Below are 21,526 nucleotides of genomic sequence, written 5' to 3'. Positions count from 1 at the left end.
TATATTTAACTGCAAGTCGGTATGAAGAGCTAATTCAAGTTTCTTTGAGTTTTTGAATTGTGGATTTAAATCAACAGAAGAAAAAAAATCTTGAAAATATAAAAAGCACTTAATTTAATTTAGAGGGACTATAAGGGGTAAGCACTTTTGAATCCAGGTGATAGGATAACCCAGTTTTCTAACATTAAACATTACACTTTAATATGGAATTCAGCATTAGGGGAAATCATGATTTAGAGAAAATACAGTTTTTATATAAAAAGAAAAAGCCCAAAACAAGCATTAAAAAAAACTATTACAAATGTAAAACAAAAGAAAAAATAGACTTGTATTTATTGATAGTATAACAATGTACTAGATGTACACAAAGTAATAATTTTGAATGTATGAATTAATTTGGGGGGACAATTATATTTTGGTGAACCCATGAAAATATTCAATCCCTCTTTTTTTTTCTTGGTCTTTTTTAGTTTCAACAGTGTTATAAAATTTAAGTATATAGGTCTTGCATATCTTTTGTTAAATTATTTCCTAAGTATTTTATGTTTTTTTGATGCTATTATGAATTTGTTTTGCATTTTATTTTGCAATTGTGGTTGTATGGAAGTTGATTTGGTATACTCATCTTGTATCCTACAACTTTGCCAAATCACTTTTTAATTCTAGTAATTATTTTTGAGATTCCTTAGAGTTAGGTACCAAAAAATAATTTTTAAGTGAATAAAGACAATTTTAGTTCTCTCTCTTTAAATTTCCTTCTATTTCTTTTTCTTGACTTATTGTGCTGAGTAGGACCTTCAGTACACCCGTTACAATAATGAAGTGGCTATGGGGCACCTGGCTGGCTCCGTTGGTAAAGTGTGGGACTCTTTTTTTTTTTTTTAAACGTTTATTTATTTATTTTGAGACAGAGCTGGGGAAGGGCAGAGGGGGAGAGGGAGAGAGGGAGAGAGAATCCCAAGCAGGCTCCACGCTGTCATCACAGAGCCCAACACAGGGCTTGATCTCACAAACCATGAGATTATGACCTGAGCTGAAATCAAGAGTCAAATGCTTAACCAGCTGAGCCCCGTCAGGCACCCAAAGTGTGGGACTCTTGATCTTGGGGTTGTGGGTTTAGGCCCCCATGTTAGGTGTAGAGTCACTTAAAATCTTTAAAAATAAAACAAAGTGGCTAGAGTGAACATTCTTGCCTTATTCGCAATATTAGGAGAACTCCCAATATTTCACCATTATATAAAATACTAGATGTAGTTTTTCACTCATCCTATTTATCAGATTGAAGGGAGTTACGTTTAATTCTTAGTTTGCTGAGAATTTTGTCATGAATGGTGCTGAATTTTCTCAGATTTTTTTTCTGTATCTGTTCAAATGGTTATATGCTTTTTATTCTGGTAATATAAGTTACATTGATTGGTATTTAATTTGAAACATTTCTTGGATAAACCACATGATCATAGTATATTACCCTTCTTATATATTGTTGGATTCAATTTGTTGTTTTGCATCTGTATTCATGAGGCTGATTTTCTTTCCTGGTAATATCTTTGTCAAGTTTTGGTATTCGGGATTTGCTTATTTAATAAAGGGAGGGGTGCCTGGGTGGCTCAGTCGGTTGAGCATCTGACTCTTGGTTTCGGCCCAGGTCATGATCATGGTTTGTGAGTTCGAGCCCTGTATTGGGCTCTGTGCTGACAGTGCAGAGCTTGCTTGGTATTCTCTCTCTCCCTCCCTCTCTCTCTGCCCCTCGCCTGCCCATTCTCTCTCTCTCTCTCAAAATAAATAAAAACTTAAAAAAAATTTTTTTTAAATAAGACAAGTTAGGGAGTATCTCTCTTCTGTTTTCTAGAAAGTATGTAAGATGGTTATTACTTCCTTAAATGGTTGCTAGAACCCACCAGTGAAGCCATTTGGGCCTAGAGTTTTGTTTTGATTTTTGTGGTTTTTTGTTTTGTTTTTGTTGTGTGTTAATTATGAAATGTTTTCTTTAGTAGATGGGTTTCTATTTATTTTTATAGTTGGAGTAATTTTAAGGGATTTTTCATTTTATCTCAGTTACTGAATTGATTTGCATTATGTGAACATTATATTTGTAGGATATGAAGTGATATTTCTCCTTCTATTTCTGATATCAGTAATTTGTGTTGCCTTTTGTTTTTCTTGAACAATCTTGCTAAAAGCATAAATGATTTTTTTTTTATCCTTTAAACTGTTGGTTTTAATTTTTTTGAATTGTCTAATCTTTGGCTTGAGTATTGTTTTGACTTGAAGTTCACTAACTTGTTTTTGTGCCATCTCAAATCTATTAACTAATAATAGATTCAGCCTATCCAGTGAATTTTTAAGTTTTGATATTTAACCGCCTACTTTTTGAAGTTTCATTTCTTTCTGTTTCCATTTGCTGTCAATATTTCTTATCTGTTCACTCATTATAACATGTTGAATATACTTGTGTTAACGGCTTGAGCATCCTTGCCAGTTAATTCCAACGTCTAGATCATCTTGTAATAGGTTTTCCTCCCGTTCTTGAGTTACAGTTTTTATCTTTTTTGCATGTTTAGTAATTTTTTGTTGTATATTGGATTTTGTTGATGGTATTGTAGATTTTTTTTTTTTTAAGCGTATTGATTTTCGTTCCAGATAACTAGCTTGTAAAAATACACTTACCATATAACCCAGCAATTGCATTTCTGGGTATTTATCCTAGAGAAATGAAAACTTACGTTCACACAGAAACCTGTGCACAAATATTTATAGCAACTTTATTTATAATTACCCCCAAAAGAATACATCCCATTTGTACTTCGACAGGTGGGAAAAAACAAACAAACAAAAAACTGTATCTCCATACCGCGGAGCAATGAAAAGGAACAAACTATTGATATATTCAACAAATTGGATGGATTTCATGGGTATTATGCTGAGTAAAAAGAAAACTAGCCAATCTAAAATGTTTCCATACTATCTGATTCAATTTTTGTAAGATTCTCAAAGTGAAAAAATTATAGAAATAGAGGACAGATAAATGGTTACCAGCAATTAAGGAAAGGGGAGGAGGGTGTGATTATAAACAGCAAAAGGGAATCTAAGTTGTGGTATGGTGTATGGATCTGTACATGTCCTAAAATGCCATAGAATTACAAACAAAGATATACAAAAAACAAACTATGATTGCATGAAAAAAATGGCAAAATCCAAGTAAAGTCTATAGTCTAGACAATTGTATTGTGCCAATCAGTTTCTCAGCTTATGATAATACACTGCAATTATGTAAGTTGTCACCATCGGGGTAGGTGAGCGGTGAGTACATGGGATCACTCTGTACCACTTTTACTACTTCTTGTGAAGATGAGAGGCTCTAAGGATTTCAAAATAAAATTAAAAATATATTACTGACGGATCACCTTGAAATTATAGAGGTTTGGTTTTTATACTTTGTCACACCAGATGTTATTTCAGTTTTGCCCTTAGCCTTAGGAGAATCCTTATTCCTGGAATATAGTCTTTACCCTGAGATGTGGCCCTTCTGTGGTTTCTGTGAGAAGTCCGTTGTGTTCACCAGGCCCTTTTAACTTGGCAGGATTCAAAATCCAAACTGTGTCTTTCCTGTGGTAGGAAGCCGAAATCTCTGTTCAGCTTTTTAGTCTTCCAGCTGTTGCCTTCTGTTGGGCTATTTGGAGTCTCCCAGTGCATGAGCAGTTCAGGGACCAGCCAAAGATTTGAGCATTTGTGGACAGATTTAAGCTCCCCCTGCCCTGTACTGTACTACCCTTCCTACCATGATTTTCCCCTCCTATCGTCAGCTTTCTGTCAGCTCTTAGATGCCAATGAGACTGTGGTTTTCTTCTTTAGCCCTAGCCTCCCAGTACTTACGGGGGATACACTGGGAAGAGTTCTCTTAAGGTAGAGTTGTACGAATACATCTCATCTCAGTATGGTTCCTTTCTTTTAATAATCAAATCCCCTACGTTTCTGCTGGCTGTTGGTCACTTTCAGTATCTTTAAACAGTTACTTTTAACTTTTTAAAAAATTTTTAAATGTTTATTTTTGAGAGCGAGAGCGAGAGACCGTGAATGGGGGAGGGGCAGAGACAGAGGGAGACACAATCTGAAGCAGACTCCAGGCTCTGAGCTGTCAGCACAGAGCCTGATTGGAGGGGTGGGGAGGGGGGGTGGGGGCTCAAACTCACGAACCTTGAGATCGTGACCTGAGCTGAAGTCAGTGGCTTAACCAACTGAGTCACCCAGGAGCCCTTGAACAGTTATTTTAATATTTTGTCCAGAGTTAATAATTGTTATCTAAGGGCAAATTAGTCCAATGTGAGATAGTCCATTATTACTGGAACCAAAGCTCAACGAATTTTAAAGTATTACGAATATAAAAAGTTTGTAAAGGGGCACCTGGGTGGCCCAGTTGGTTGATCATCTGATTCTGCTCAGGTCATGATCTCACGGTTCATGAATTTGAGCCCTGTGTTCGGTTCTGTGTTGACAGCGTGGAGCCTAGAGCCTGCTTGAGTTCTGTGTCTCTCTTGCTCTCTACCCATCCCCCACTCATGCTCTGGCTGGCTGGCTTTCTCTCTCTCTCTCTCTCTCTCTCTCTCTCTCTCTCTCTCTCAAAAAGTGAATGAACTTTATTAAAAAAGTTTATAAAGTTTTTCAGTGAAAAATTTGAAAGTGGGGTGCCTGGGTGGCTCAGTCAGTTAAGCCTCCAACTCTTGATTTCGGCTCCGGTCATGATCTTACAGTTCGTGGGTTCAAGTCCTGCATGGAGCTCTGTACTGACAGAGCCTGCCTGGGATTCTCCTTTTCTCTCTGCTTCTCCCCTGCTCACTCTCTTTCTCTCAAAAGTAAATAAGTAAACATTTAAAAAAATTCAAAAGTAAAAATAACATAGTAACTTTAATGCATAGTTAGAAGTATTACAGAAATCAAAGAAAGTATTCAATGAAAACTGAAAATATGAACAATCAGTATTTTAATTAAAAAGAAGAATAAACATGCAAATGCAGCCAGAAAAAAATTTTTTAAAGACATATAAATGACTTTCAGAAGATTAAGGGCAGAATGTAATTATGTATTACCTAAGCAGCAGCCTTAGATAGGAATACATATTTAATCACCAGAAAGGACTTCAGCTGTAAAATCAGATCTTCATCCATTGTCTTTTGGAAATATTTTTCCATTTGGCTTTAAAAGTTGTATTTTCTTTCTTTATGCAGCATTTCTGACCTTTGTCATTTCTTAGAGACTAAAACAACAAAAACAATCTAACCTCCCTTCTGCTTTTATTTTTTTCTTCTCCTTTTAGTTTGCATAATTGGCCTTAAATGAGGTGAGAGTGAAGAAACTAGAGCCATCTCTGGATACATCGCTACCCCACTTCCCTGTAAGCTACCCTCCGGAGTGCTAGATTTGACCATATCTGTTTTGAGGACTCATTATGAACAAAGAAGTCTCCCAGGTGGGAATTGTAACTGTTTTTAAAGAGCTTTGTTTATACAAAAGTATGAAGGGAAAATGATTACCGATGGAAATATGTTTTTGATTTAAAAGTTTCAAAGTTATTATAAAACATCTGCTGACATTCCTAAATGAAAATGTTCTAGATTACACTTTATGAATCACTTTAATGCACATTGAAATGATTATAGGGTTCATATGAATATTTTACAGTGAGAACCTCCTCATTGAATTAAAAATGGCAAGCAGAAAAACTATACTGAACCATCCCTAGATTTGGTCTGTATATTTCTAACATGTGTACAGTCATTCAGTCTATATTTGGTGCCCATTTTTTTACATTTGGGCATTTTTACATAGCTGATTTCAAAGAGTTTGTGAGCTCCCTGAGGGAATAGTTCTTGTGTGTCCACAAAGATGACAGTGATCATAGAAGCCTATGTTAGAAGGATAAACATGCACTAAGCCAAGACAGTAGGTAAAAAGCTGAAGATTAATCAGAAAATGATAGATCAGTAAGTGGACTTTTGGCAGGAGGCTTTTTAAAATTAATAGATTTTTTAAATTGAATTATAGCACTATACAGATAAAAGTTACAGATTTTAAGTGTAGAACTCCTGAATTATCATGTGCCAAACATATTTGTTAAACAGGTTAAGAAGTAAAACAATATTAGCACCCCAGGAGCTTCCCTCATCCTTGCCCAGCTGCACACCCACCTACTCACTTTTAAAGGAGAAGACGGTTGTCACCGTGGAGTGATAGCTGTCAGCTTGAAGAGTGGGCTTTAACCACCATAGATGTTAAAGGCAGTTAGATTTAGTTGGCTGACAAACAATACCTGTGTTTGGGATAAACAATGAATTTGGGAGATGGAGGCGAGACTATCTGTTGGCAGCAGAGTGCTTTAAAGCAGGGGGTGGAGGTGCAAAATAATCCTACTGCCTCTCTCTTTAAAGTCTCATTGGTAGGGGCAACTGGGTGGCGCAGTTAAGCGTCCGACTTCGGCTCAGGTCATGATCTCGTGGTCCATGAGTTCGAGCCCCACGTCGGGCTCTGTGCTGACAGCTCGGAGCCTGGAGCCTGCTTTGGATTCTGTGTCTCCCTTGCTCTCTGCCCCTCCCCTGCTAATGTTTGTCTTTTTCTCTCTCTCTCAAAATAATAAACTTTTTTTTTTTTAATTTAACAAAAATAAATAAAGTCTCATTGGTTTCTAGAACAGACTCCAGATTTCTGGCTTTCATTTAACTGGAGATATATTTATTAACTTGTATTTTCTATTATTTGAAATCAGACTATTAATTCCCAATGGAGAGAGAGAGAGAGAGGAGTTTATATTTATGAAAGAGAAAGGGAGAGAAAACAGAATCATCTAGTGACTGAACTCTGGCTTAGGTGTGTTTTTCTTTAACTCCTTTTTCATTGAGTGACTCTAAGAAGTCTCTTTTCTTCATATCACAATGAAGATTTTTATCTTCTCTATTTCTCCTTAACATTTATCAAAATAATTTTAAACCTGCCACATAGTTGCAAGATTGGTAGGCCCTGTGTATTGCCCATTGCCCACTTTCACCAGTTGGAAACATTTTGTTATGTTTGCTTTATCTCTCTGTATATTTGCTACTATTTCTGCTGCTGAATCATCTGAGAGGAAGTTGTAGACATTTACGTTCTTCCACTCCTAAATATTCAGTGTGTTTCTCCTGCTTAACCACAACATAATAATGAAACTCAGGAAACAACATTTTCATTATTATTATTATTATTATTATTATCGCATTTAGAGTTCATATTAAATTTTTATCAGTCCTCTGATCCAGAATCACACATTGTGTAGTTGTTACATCTCTTTGGTTCCTTTAACCTAGAATCAGCTTTTCTTTGTCTTCCATAAAATGGACATTTTGGGAGAGTACAGGTCAGCTGTTCCGTATAATAGCACTCATTTTGAACTTGATATCTGTTTCCATCTTTGTTCCTTTCTAAAGAGACTATGATATGGGACTTTGGAGATTCATGGATTTGTTAACTGAGAATGTTATCTGGTAGAACAAAGCCTGTAAAGATTTTTTTCAGGGGAAAGTCTGTTGAAACATGGTGGGAGCCCAGAATTCCAGAAGGTAGATTCCTAAAGATGATTTGGATGTTATTGAAAAGAATTTTATATGTGTGTGGATGTATATATATGATCTTAGAATCCAAGATTTATAAATTTTTGGACAAAAATTAGGGTTTGTATGGCAAAACTTTTTGAAGGAATAACACGTTTATATTTTAAGGTAAATTATATTTATAAGAAATAATTGGTTTTGTATTATAATGATGAGAGAAGTCAGGACTGGGTATCCAATCAATTTTATTTATTTGTGTGACGTTTGGATGAAGAATTGAGAAGGCTCTCTGTTCGTGTGTTTGAAACTCCCTGTAAATACCACCCAGGATTTCTAGAGGTGGCACAATTTAATGTCAGCTTTTCTGAGAGAACTCCTAATGAAGAAGCATTTTAATGTAGAAGCAAAAGCAAATATTGGGAATCTGTTGTTGGCTTTTTACTTCTCAGTTATGTGACTATAGATTAGTTATATGAGTTAAAGCATAGCCAGATTCTGGAGCCAAATTACTTAATGATTTTTACCTCTGCTACTTATGATGTTAAGCAGATCAAGTAATGTTTCTATGCCTCAGTTTCCTCATTTCTTACAATCTGTAAATAGGTTATAAAGTTACCTGTCTTATACTTTATGAGTGAATTGAATTAGTAAGGTTTATGAGTAAATAATGTAAATTCCAGGGGTCCCTGGGTGGCTCAGTCGGTTGAGCGTCCGACTTCAACTCAGGTCATGATCTTGCCATTTGTGAGTTCGAGCCCCGTGTCACATTCTGTGCTGACAGCTCAGAGCCTGGAGCCTGCTTCGTATTCTGTGTCTCCTCCTCTCCCTGCCCCTCCCATGCTCATGCTCTGTCTCTGTCTTTCTCTCAATAATAAATAAATGTTAAAAAATGTAAATTCGATGGTTAGAACAATGATTGGCACATAGTAAATCCTGTGTAAGTGTTGGTCATCATCATTGTTATCTTCATCATCATCATCATTGTCAGTAGTTTGTAAGATAAAATTGTTGAACTCAATCAGTGATTCTGTAAGTAGAAATAATAATGCATACTTCATAGGGCAGTTGTGAAGAGTAAATGAGTTAATACATAATAAAATACATAAACTGTACACACACACACACAATTATTATTATTGTCCTATCTTGTAATTAAATGCACGTTAATAGGCCTACTGTTTTGTGAACAATTTTTATTATTTTTTCTGCTCAAATTCTTTGTTACTGACTTGATACTGTGAAAATGGGAACAGGCAAGATAGGCATTTTGTATATTCTTAAGTGGCCTATAGTCAAAAAGTTTGAGGAACAGTGTACTAGATGACAATTGCTGGGGTCCCTCTGATTCTGAAATTTTGAATCTGAGTCTCCAGTTTAAAATTTATAAGCCTTACTGGGGCGCCTAGGTGGCTCAATTAGTTAAGTGTCCAACTTTGGCTCAGGACATGATCTCGCGGTCCATGGGTTTGAGCCCCATATCAGGCTCTGTGCTGACAGCTCAGAGCCTGGAGGTTGCTTCGGATTCTGTGTCTCCCTCTTTCTCTGAACCTTCCCAGCTCATGCTCTGTCTCTCTCTCTCTCTCAAAAAAAAAAAAAAAACATTAAAAAATTTAAAAAAAATTACAAGCGTTACTCTCATAGGTGTTATTCTGTTGAGAACACTGAAAAGTGAAATTTGAGTTTCACTTGTTTCGAGTTGGCCATTTGTTGGGCATTGTACTGGAAGGGATATGACTAGAGCAATTAGTATGATCATTGAGGAAATATAAATGCTACTTAACTAGCTATTCACCTGAGATGCTTGGGGAATTTTTTTTTTTTTGGTTTCCCCATGGGTGTCAATAAGGCTTTTGCCAAATATAAATGAATCAAGTAGGATGACTTAAGTTTTAAGCTAGGCTTTAAAAAATGCATATTCTTCTGCAAATTTGGGTAATGAGGATTGTATGTACATTTGTATTGTGATTTCATTCAAGCCACTTCTGCTCCAGCTAGGGGGATGATCCCAAAATTAACTGGAGGCTTACCTGACTTGATCATTTTCTAGTGCCCTCAAAATATAATTTCATTGTTTTGGCAAATTATTAACCCATGCAGCTTGGTACTTCTACTGCCTTATAATGTTAAGGATCAAATTTCAGTATGTTTATTTTTCTTTTACTGATTTATATATGTACATTTAACCATACTATATTCTGAAATGAGTTTCTGAAATACTTTGTGGGAAATTGAACAACTTCTGATCAGATATTGGAATAATTTCATGTAGTAAATGTGATTTTGGGTTTGGATATTCATCTGTAGATTATCTGTATCTAAAGCTGATCTTCATTCTCTTCTGGCCACTGATCTTCGTTCTCTTCTGCTCATTAGTTTCTGAATCTGTGAAGGAGAATGGAATTGACGGAAAAAGAGAGAGAGTGAAATTTTTATCACTTAGTTTTACATCTATGACCACCATTTTCAAGGCTGTTACCTCTTTGCTAAACTATTACAAACTCTTCTCCTGTGCACATGCAAGTAAATATCAAACACTTATTTTATTGTTTACACAGTTAAAGAGAGCTGTGGCTAGGAAGACTGATTTTAATCTTTTTTTTTTTTTAAAGAAATACCAACATATCTTCCACAAGTTAGAATGATATAGTACCGATTTTTGGAAGTCATATACAGTATATCTATTAATTACCCAATGTAATTGTATGATAACTGGAATCATTTAATTTCATGGATTTGCAAGGAAATGTTGAGGGTGTTTCTGCCCAGTTGTTTTACTATGATAGCTGCCACAAATATGTATTTCATATGCCAACTATTTTTCCTCAGGGACAAATTCATTCAATAGGAATATTTTAGCAAGGTGAATGCGTTTATGTTTATTTTTTAACTTTAAAAAATTAAATTTTAAATAAAGTCAATGAGAGGGATTTAAAATACTGGGTTTTAAAACTGATTTTTCTCTTCTTCCTATATTTTTGTTAATAAAAAACAAAAAATAAACTTTTACAGTTTTTCCAAACTTATTCTTTCCGTTTAGAAAAAAATAATGCAAAGAAAAAAAGCATTGTCTCTTAACCTAAACATAAATTTATTAAATGTATTACTTCAGACATGACACACTTGTAGAATTTAAAGTATTAAATCCTTGATAATTTCTTTATTATTAATATATAAAATATTTTGCACAAGATTTTCTTTTACTGTAAAAAACATTTTAAGAAAAATCAGATGTTTTATAGAACCAATGAACTAAGAAAAAATGATGTCTTTATTTTTAAGAGTTCATTGCTTTGAATCCATTTCTTTGCCTTTGTTTTTTATTCCTGGGCATAAGAGTTCAGATCCTGGCAGGCCATTTGTGGCAGAGACTTATTGGGGTAGGGGTTCTTCTCTGGGCCAGGGAGAGCCACCATCTGAATTTTGGTCTCTGGCTTTGTGGATTCAGAGACTTTTTGTTTCCAGACCTTTAAGGAAATCTTTTTTAGGCATTAGCTTCAAAATATCTGGGATTTATTTATTTATTTATTTATTTTAAACGTTTATTTATTTTTGAGAGAGAGAGAGACAGAGCATGAACGGGGGAGGGTCAGAGAGAGGGAGACACAGAATCTGAAACAGGCTCCAGGCTCTGAGCTGTCAGCACAGAGCCCGACGCGGGGCTCGAACTCACAGACCGGACCGCGAGATCATGACCTGAGCAGAAGTCGGCCACTTAACCGACTGAGCCACCCAGGTGCCCCAAAATATCTGCTTTTTTAACAAGAAGTTAGGAGGCATTCAGAGAAACAAGAAAGTATGGTATATACCCAGGAAGAATAGCAATCAGTAGAAATTGTCTTTAAGGAAGTCCAGGCATTGCACTTACTAAACAAGAAAAAAAATAGATAAATTGGATTTCATCAAAATTAAAAACTGTTCATAAAGAAAATGTTTGCAAATAATATATCTGGTAGAGGCTTAGTACCCTAATATAAAGAACTTTCATGGCTTAACAAAAAAAGACAAATAACCCAACTTAAAAACGGGCAAAGGACCTGAATAGACATTTCTCCAAAAAAAGATACACAACGGTCAATAAGCACCTGAAAAGGTGTTCAGTGTCATTACTGATTGGGGAAATCAATGTAAATCAAAGCGGTAATGAGATACCATTTCACACCTCCTAAGACGACCAGAATTAAAATAAAATTACAAAACATAAAATAACAATTTTTGGTGAGAATGTGGAGAAATTGGAATGCTTGTACATTGCTGTAGCCACTGTGGAAGACAGTTTGACAGTTTCTCAAAAAGCTAAAGAGAGTTACATTATTATGACTTAGTAGTTCCACTCTAAAATACCAAGGGAATTGAAGACATGTTCACATTTATGTATATAAATGATCATAGAATCATTCCTCATAAATAGCCCCCAAATGGAAAAACCTAATGGCCATCAACTGGCGGATAAACAAAATGTGATGTATACAAACAATGGAAAAGTATCCAACCATAAAAAAGGCGATGTAAATCCCAATACTTTCTTATCACTTGAGAAAGATTTCAGTTGACATTGCAATGAAAAGACAAGAGAAATTGAAAACTTCTTTTAGAGAACCCTAAGTGTCTGAAGATGCCAGTCTGAGAAATACTTCTTTATTGACAGTTGCCCACTGCAGGAGCTCTTTGTTTATAATGATTTTCCTATGTGATTCTTTTCATACAGCTGTCAAATTGGAGAGGTTCGGCCCTCAGAATGTCCCTCTCATCATGTCTGTGCTGCTTTGTGCTAATTGCCTGCTAAGCATTTTGAAGTATATTTATTAGAGCTGTTTACTAACATATTGTTACTTATTTTTCAAATTATGTGATTCTCAGCTAAATCTGGGAGATGAGTGACCAATTTCTTATGTTCTAGAAATTTATAGTTCAAGTGAAATATAAAACACTGACCTATTTCTTCAGCCTCACCTATTTGGTTTTGTCTGATCTATTTGAGATAGATGTGGTTTCTGATTCCCAAAACTGTTCTCTACAGATTGCATGAGGTTGAGTATAACTTAGCAACTCTTTTTAAATCAGCAGGGTACTTTGACTTAGAAACCTTACCTCTTTTTAAAAGGTGGTATGCAAATTGTTTCCTGAAACCAACATTCTTTTCTTAATGAACCTTATTTAAGTACCCTTACTGGCATATATAAAGCCACTCCACAAATAGAACAGCTGTAATAGTTTTCACTCATCAGGGGATTTGCATTCCACTATCTGTATATTGTGTTTTGTAAATAGAAAGCAGTTAATACCAGAATCATATCATCAGCAAATTGTTGGTGACCCTCTCATAGCTTCTTACTGTTGGCTCTTATTTTGGTAGGTCAGCCTGTCTGGCTGCTGTTGAGTTATTGTCTAATGTCTCCTCAGCCTCAGAATCTTGGATAAATTTAGAAGATGTCAATCTCTAGCCAGTAGTCTGAGGGGAGCACAGTATGGGGGATCTTATTTTCAATCTAGGTTTATTTGTTGCTCAAAATGATCCAGTCTATGAAATTATATTATTTATGTTTACAGTTGTATCACTGTGACATGACTTTATGTTTTTATAGTACTATGAAATATTGTTTGAGGTTTTCCCTAAATAGTATATTTTTACCTTTTCAAAATTAGAAGAGATGTTCTCCAGTTTCTGGATCAAGAAGATAGGGCTTGGGTTTTTTCCCCCCATTGAAAATAGGGTAAAAAGGATTTCAGATAAGCTCATAGTCTCACTTATAGGAAAGAATTCCAAAGCTTTATGAATGATTCCAGAAAATATATTAACCATAAAATATCTGAAATATCCTTTAAACTTTTACATGTCATCTTAGTTAAATAATCACTTCTAATGCATCACCTGTCTTAGCTTCTGTATCTTTTAGGCATTATGTTAGATACTGGATATACAGTAAAAAGATCCAGTAATTGGCTTTGAGTTCATAATCTAGAATGGGAGACAAACAAAAGAATTATAATTTATAGCATAGTATACAGTATAGTATAGTACAGTATAGTATAGTATAATAAGCATAGTATATTGCCCTTTCTATTTTGAGAGTCAGTAGAATTCCAGATGGGTAAATTCTCAGATAGGTATAACCTAATGTCTTTGGAGGCAAAGAAGATAGGCAGATAAGGAAGTAAGAAGTGGCCCCTGAGCATGAGGTGGGAATTAGCTAATTCCTTTCTTTTGGTTTAGCGAACTCCAGAGTCTTATCTTTCATTATATTCCCCCCTTCATTTTCTGCTCTCTTTTATTTCTATTGCTGTTGAAAAGTTTAGAATTAATGTCCCATTATTATAAAGGTTATTGCATAATTTCATTATTTGTATTAATACATTTAAAAACATTGCATTTTATTTCTATGTGAATATAGAATGAGGTGGCTTCTTCTGCGATATTTGGTTTTGTGATAACCTCATTTATGCTTCTGTGAGTTTCTTAGGAAAAGAAGGTAGCAGTTGTATTAATTACAGTAATATATCACTTAGATGATTATTATTTTGTGTTTGGGTTTCAGAAGAGATACTAACAAACATGTCGAGTCTTTTGACATCTTTTTTATTGTGGTGATTGTTTTTACAAGTCTGGCCTGTTTGCCTTTGCATTGAGGTTGTCCACCTTGCAATTACTGTAATTATTTTTCTTATCATGGGTCCTTCCTCTCCCCCCACCACAAGAGATTTAACAAGTATTTTTTATGATGACATTACTCCACAATGCAACTCATCTCATTTATTCATCATTAACAGAAGTCTGGAACGTAAACATCCAACATATTTTATACAAATTGAGTTTGAGGAGACAGTGGGATATCCAAGTGAAAAAGTCCATTTAGCAGTTGGAAACTTAAATACCAAATTACTGAAATGAGAAAGATTGTACTTACCCTTTATAGCAGAAGTCTTAGAATGAAAATCAGATCTTGTCATTCCTCTGTTCTTAACCCTCCACTGATTGCTTAATTCAGTCAGAGTAAAGCTAAAATCTTTAAAATGGTTTTTATGGCCTTACACGATGTAGCCTCATCGTGTAATCTTTCTGAGCTCATCTGCTCCCTCACTCCCTGGTTCTAACTACACTGATCTCTTTCATCTTTTGCAAAAAGCATAGTTATGCTCCAGCTAAGGCCTTACAGCCCTTCCCTTTGCGCCTGCCAGGAGCACTCTTCCTCCAGATACCTTTCCCTTTCCTTCACATCCTTCAAGTCTTTGCTCTTATCTCACCTTCTCAATGAGGCCTTTTCTAACTATGCTACTTAAAACTGCTGTCCCTTCCCTTCTACACACTTACACCTCTGTTTTTGCCTGATTTTCCTCTACAACACATATCACCTTTTAATATACTCTATAATTTACTTTTTAATTTTATTTATTATCTCTCTGCCTTACAATAGAATGAACCTCTATGAGGACATGAGGACAGTGATTTTTATAAATTTTATTCACGGTCGTATCCCCAGTACCTAGAACAGAGGCTGGCATATACTAGGAACTCAGTAAATATTTGTTGCTGGTGAAATTAGGGCTACCCACGTTGGATCAATTTAAAGTTTTCTGACTAATGTTTTCCTTTTCTGGAAACGTGGAATATAACCAAGGATTTTATTTTTAAAGTCTTTCCTTAGTGTCAGAACTAAAATTAACATACATAATCTACATGTGTGTGTCTCTGTTTCCTATGGATTATATATATGTGTGTCATATATAATATATAACATATATAGTCTGTTAAGTACATGATTGAATAGATGTTTAGTCACTTATTCACCAAATTCTATAATTGACGCACAGTAGATGAGAGCTGATGGAAACTTTGTATATTATGTCCAAGAGGTTGAATGTTGTTCTTTCAGCAGTGAGGATTTAGTGAAGGATTTTAAACAAGAGATGGAGATGATCAGACTTACATTTCTGATAGCCTGCTCTGGTGGCTCAGGGAGACCATCTGGAAGGCTATTTTAATAGTCCAGCAGGAGGGGCGCCTAGGTGGTTCAGTCGGTTAAGCGTCCAACTCTTGATTTCAGCTCAGGTCATGATCTCACAGTTCGTGGGATCGAGGCCTGTCTGGGATTCTCTCTTTCCCCGCTCTCTGTCCCTCCCCCTGTCATACTATGTCTCTCTCTCTCTCTCTCTCTCTCTCTCTCTCTCTCTCTCTCTCTTTCTCTAAATAAATAAACATTTGAAAAAAAGAAATGGTCCAGCAGGAGGTGATGAGAGGAGGCTATGAAGAAGGGATGGATTTGGGAAATATTTAGGAAATAAAAATTGACAAATCTTGGTGTCTGCTTGCATATGGGTTTTGAGAGAAGAGGTTAGAAGGACTCCAGCATACCAACTAAAAGAAGAAATATATGAGGTGAGGTTTAGTTCAGTTTGGAAAGTTGAATTTGAAGTGCCTGGGTAACATCTGGATGGAGATAGCTGGTGAGGTATTGGATTATGGCTCTGAGACTTAGGAGATCTGAGCTAGAGGTGGAGATTTGGGGATAATCAGTATAGAGATGTGTTTTGATATCAGGCTGAGTGAGTGGTATCACCCGAGGATAATGTATGTAGTCTGAGGGAAAAAGAGGCCTTGGACATGAGGACCTTGAGGAATTCTGACCCCCAAGAATTGGGCAAAAAGTACTTAGAATAAGATCAGAAGAAAACCACACTGTTCTAGTCAGGTTTGATTTATGCATCACTTCTTTGGAGAGGGCCCCAATTAAAATTAGGTCTCCTCTATTGCTTCTCTCTATGAGAAACATTCTATTCTATTCTATTCCTATTCTTTTCCTTTTCCTTTTCCTTTTGTATTCTTTTCCTTTGTAACTTTTATCACAGTTTAAAATTATATGTTACTTTTGTGTCTTATTTGCTTATTTCTCCCGCTCCCTGAGGGCAGGAACCTCTATTTTGCTGACCATTTATTTGCTCAGCTTTTAGCACAGTGTCTGATGCATGATAGATGCTTGATTTATTTGTTAAGTAAATGAAGGAAGTATGGGATCACAGAAGCCAATGGGTGACAGTGTTTCAGAAGGTTATTTCAAATGCTGCTCCAAGTAGGCCAATAAAATAATAATAATAATAATAATAATAATAATAATAATAGCATATATTGAGCACTAACAAATGAAGGCATGAAAAGTGTCCATTGTATTTATTGATAAGAAGGTTTGGGATGAGTTATCCACAAGTGAACCCTAGGCCCTCATGGAGCTCTCTGTCTAAAGAGAAAATAACAACAGTCAGCATTCTCCAGGAACTAGAGTATGCTCTTTACATGCACTGTTTCGTTCAGTCCTTATAACAGATCTGAAGGTGGGTGAAGGTAATTATTATCTGTATGTTATAGATGAGGAATTAGGTTTAAGGAGATTATACACTTTGCCCAAGAATAAGTAGGTACTGGTTAAGCCAGGACTTCAACTTAAGTAAGGCCTTTCTGACCCCACATCCCATGCTTTCAACCACCATGCTCCAGTAGGGGGATCCAGTTGATTCCTCATCAGGGAACTGATATCTTGGAAATGACATTTGAGCAGGAATGGTTTAGGTGCTGTTTATAGGACAGATTAGAAGTGAGAGTGACTGGAATTGAGAAACCAGATACATGGATCTTGCATTAATCCAGAATGAAGCATTGGGTTCCAACTAGAATCATAACTATATCTGAGAATAAAAAGGAGGGGACAATCTGAGATCTCTTATTAAGGAAGAATTGACAGGACATGGATACTGATTAGAAATGAGGAGTAAAGGAGAAAAGTAAAAAGCAATTACAAGACTGCAATCCTAGGCGTTGGAGGTTTTTATGAACTGCACTTCTCATGTGGGAGAAATTCAGAATGTGCCCCTTTTGTTGCATGAAATAATAAATTCATGATTAGAATTTTAGTTATTATTTGTACACAGAAAAGGGGGAACTGACAGTCTTTGGTATTGACAAAGGACAGGCTAGAGACAGTAAGTTTCAGGACTAGAGAAAAAGGATTTGCTCACATGTATTAATTAAAACCATGTGAGAGATTTTTATGGATCTCAGCATTCTTTATAAGCTTTATAAGCACAGTTGTCATTGCTGTGGAAAAGGAAAAGTTAAAGGTTTTTCCCATTTAGCAAGGATTTTCTTTCCTTTTTCAAGGGTAGATGGGGTGAAAACAAATGGGGGAGGTATGCTGTTTGGCACTAATAACATACAAAAGGTCGTGATGAATATAAGGCCAGGGATAGGATTCTGAGTTTCGTTAGGGATTCTACAGAGAATAGTGGTTGATAGGGACAAGTCAGAGTGGATCTGTAAGTGTAGTCACTACCTGGCACAACATGTGAGAGAGAGACCTGACTGGCGTGCTCAGGGAAATGACTTTGTGTTCTCTGGCATCTATACCAAGATCCTAACATAGACTAAACATTTGATCTTTGTCGCCTGACTACATAAACACAAGGTTAGGAATATAGAATTCAGAGTTGGTAAGTACCAAATCTAATTCATTGCTTCAACTTTAATTGTAGATGTATTATTTATTTTCTTAGCAGTATAAAATCCCAAACCTTATGAGTAAAAGTTGTTTCAAGTTCTTTTCAAAGCACAATCTAAAATAAATACATATAAGAAATAATTTCTCTGACTCCCAGTTATACCTTGTTCTTAGAAACATCTGAAAGTGATTTTTTTCTCTGAAATAAAATTTCAGTGTCTATTTCATTATTCTCATAATACTTTCATCCTGTTTGACCTTTGTGATTTCATAAGGGACTATTTATTTTGTTTTACAAATACAGAAAAGAAAGTGTAGAAACACTAAATAGCTGATGACTCTGTATAGATGGGGATACTTTTATGATGGCTGTAATTAGGTATTCACAGAGACCCTATAGTGTTTAGATATCTTCTAACATAAGGGAGCTTCCTCCTCTCCTGTGGTTAGAAAGCTCACCAGAGTAGATTTCTCATTGTTGTCCTTCCTTTTTTAGGTGTGAAGTTTTTCAACATGAGTGGCCTCGGGGACAGTTCATCCGACCCTGCTAACCCAGACTCACATAAGAGGAAAGGATCGCCATGTGACACACTGGCATCAAGGTAGGAACACTGTTTTCTTAGTCTAGATCTAGGAGAGCTTCTTTATCATTTTCATTGCCACTTAAGAGTTCTTGCTAAATCTACTCCAAGTTTTCTGTTCTTCTTGGAGTCCCTTATACTCCCCATGTTTTCTTGTTTCCCCGGGACTTTTGCACATGCTGCTCCCACAATCTAGCTTGCTCCCTCTAGATTTCTTGTAGTCAGTACCTATACATTCAACAGATACCAGCTTAGACATTACCACCTTAAAAGGAGCCTTCTCTTACTTCCATAAATATTATGTTAAGTCTCCCCATTCCTGTATCTGTCTCACATGTATGTTTATAGCTCTGATCCATAATTTCAGGTTTTTACTAGTTCATGTGATTATTTCGTGAATTTCTGGCTTCTCCACTACACGCTTAGGCTGCTATTTGGTAAGGACCTTGTCCGTTCTTACTATTATATGCCTAGTTTGTAGCATAGTGTGTGGCTTATATATAGTAAGGACATAGTAAATATTTGTCACGTGAATAAATAAGTCTATTGTATATCCTCAACCTGCTATCTTAGAACGTTATGTTAGCAGAACTAAGAAATATCATTATTTTTATAATATTAGTATTAGGATTTTAAAGAATGCCTATTTGTGGAATTAAATATTTGTGTATCATAAGGAATATGATCACCTTAAATAGGCTAAAAGAGAATTATTGCTAAGGAGATTCTAACAAATGCCAGAGAAAGAAACTCACTCGCATCAAAAGAACAGCTTCCCACCTGAGAGGATCTTACTCCATTCATCTTCTAGGATCTAGAGAAAGCTTTCTCAGCCTTCACACTATTGACCTTGTCAGCCAGATAATTCTTTGCTGTGGGCAGCTCTCCTGTATGTTGTAGGATGCGTAGCAATATCCCTGACTTTCACACACTAGACTCCAGTAGCATCTTTCCATCAGTTATGATAACCAAAGTGTCACATCAGTTGTGACTACCAAAAAATGTCTTCAGACAGTTGTCAAATGTTTGTCAGGGATGGGGAAAGCAATATGGCCCCCATTGATCATCACTGATCTAGAGAGTGAAGTGGCAGAAGATTCTTCTGTCCCTGGATTACGTGCTTCTTTCTCATGGGGGATAAAGAAAGGATTTTAACAGGGGAGTAAGTGCCAGGGCTCCAGTCTGGAGAGAGAAAAGTTGATCAATTAAAAGGACTGTCACAGATCATAACTTAAGTATTCATAACCACAGGTAAGTGTCCAGATGCTCAGAGGAACGTTGATATTGAGATACAATCCAGATTTGTGTTGTCAAAGTTAATGTTCTTGTTTTATCTGTATGTAAAGTCAGTCCTTTTCAAAGGAAAATGTAAGAGTAAATAAATAGGGGTGTCTGGATGGCTCAGTCAGTTGGGCATCTGACTTCGGCTCAGGTCACAATCTCATAGTTTGTGAGCTCGAGCCCCACGTCAGGCTCCCTGCTGTCAGTGCAGAGTCTGTTTTGGGTCCTCTGTCCCCCTCTCTCTTTCTCTGCCCCTCCCATGCTTGTGCTTTCTCTCTCTCTCTCTCTGTCTCTCTCTCAAAAAATAAATAGATATTTTAAAAAAGTATAAATAAATAAAACTGTTGTTTTTTAGATTTAATTTTTTATTTGGGGAAATTTTTAAAATCTATGTTAAGAATAGACGCTAAGGAACTATATATATCCATTACATATAATTGTTCATATTTTGTGGTATTGTTAGTATTTTTTAATATTTTATCATATTTGTATAGTCTTATTTGAATAAGGTAGTAAAATATTAATTATTACATTGATTTGTCTGCAATTAATTTCTCCATTTTTAATAATTACATATATATATGAACTGGTGAGTAATACAGAATGTTTGTAAGTATACATATGATACAATACTGTATACTGTATATATTTTTCTAGAGTATACTTTTTCCAGCATGCATCTTGAGATATAAATATATATAGATTTCAGTTCTGTCACCTTTTGATTAAATGTTGTAAGACAGGAATGTATCCCATTTGAAAAATCCATTTCCCTATAAACAACCTTTCTGTTAGAAATTTTTGCTCTTACAACTAGCACTACAGCGAAGGAACATCCTCATATGCACCTCCCTACTTTATTTTTGTTTGTTTATTTTTTATTTAAATTCATGTTAGTTAACATACAGTGTAGTATCAGTTTCCACACCTCCTACTTGATATGTGAGAGTTTCTTTGGGATCTGTATTCATCTTTATGTTAACTAGGTCACCACCACATTGCTCTTCAAATAACAAGCATTGAGAGTTCTTTTTTTCTCACACCCTTACCCACACTGTCCTCTCCTCACTGTAAGTCTCCCAACTTGATGAGTGTGGGGTTACAGTTTGAAGTATATTTCGCTGATAACCAGATAAATTGATTTTGATTTTTGTTTTCCTCTTCTGTGAATTTCCTGGGTATATCTTTTGCCCATATTCCTGCTGGGTTGTTTTCCTTTTCCTTTTTATTTATAAGAGTTTTTTTAATTTTCTGTGTACTACTCTTTTTTGCTTATATTTGATGTAAATATCTTTCTTCTCCTGGTCTGTTTAACTGTTTTTGAAGTCCATTGACATACCTTGGAACCTTCAGTTTTCATATGTCAAGCTCTTGGGGGTCTCGTGGAAGAATTTTTTTCCCTCTACTTCAAGGCCTTAAACATATTTTTACATATTTACATATTACATACATATGTGTATTTAGAGTTTTAATTAATGTAGAATTTGATTTGCATATGATATAATGTGGGGAACTAATTTTATTTTTTCCCCATGTAGAACATAAGTGGTTATGGCCCTATCCTTTCTCTGCTTTTGTGCTGTTACCTTTATCATAGATCCAGTTCCTG

General features: G+C 35.7%; 1 protein-coding gene and 1 long non-coding RNA gene across 19 annotated transcripts in view; one reads left to right on the top strand and one right to left on the bottom strand.

Annotated features, from left to right (window-relative positions):
- The window catches only part of NCOA1 (nuclear receptor coactivator 1), a 220,766-nt gene that overhangs the window by 109,287 nt on the left and 89,953 nt on the right, over positions 1–21,526 (top strand). For 17 of the 18 annotated variants that reach the window (XM_042982385.1, XM_042982371.1, XM_042982372.1 and 14 more), the window contains 2 exons: positions 5,312–5,464; positions 18,552–18,657. In XM_042982385.1, the coding sequence (XP_042838319.1) occupies positions 18,569–18,657 (89 nt within the window). In that variant the 5' untranslated portion in view covers positions 5,312–5,464; positions 18,552–18,568. The remainder of the gene's footprint in view (positions 1–5,311; positions 5,465–18,551; positions 18,658–21,526) is intronic. The other variant, XM_042982383.1, reaches the window with a different exon arrangement.
- Positions 9,773–20,058, bottom strand: LOC122237420. Its single transcript, XR_006215971.1, has 3 exons — positions 19,392–20,058; positions 13,444–13,530; positions 9,773–9,956 (listed from the first exon to the last, which is right to left on the bottom strand). It is a non-coding gene; the product is annotated as an uncharacterized LOC122237420 (long non-coding RNA).

The sequence above is a fragment of the Panthera tigris genome, chromosome A3 (genome assembly GCF_018350195.1).
Source record: "Panthera tigris isolate Pti1 chromosome A3, P.tigris_Pti1_mat1.1, whole genome shotgun sequence".
Lineage (NCBI taxonomy): Eukaryota > Metazoa > Chordata > Mammalia > Carnivora > Felidae > Panthera > Panthera tigris.
Note: the sequence above shows the minus strand (reverse complement) of the source record. Positions and strands in the feature narration are given on the sequence as shown.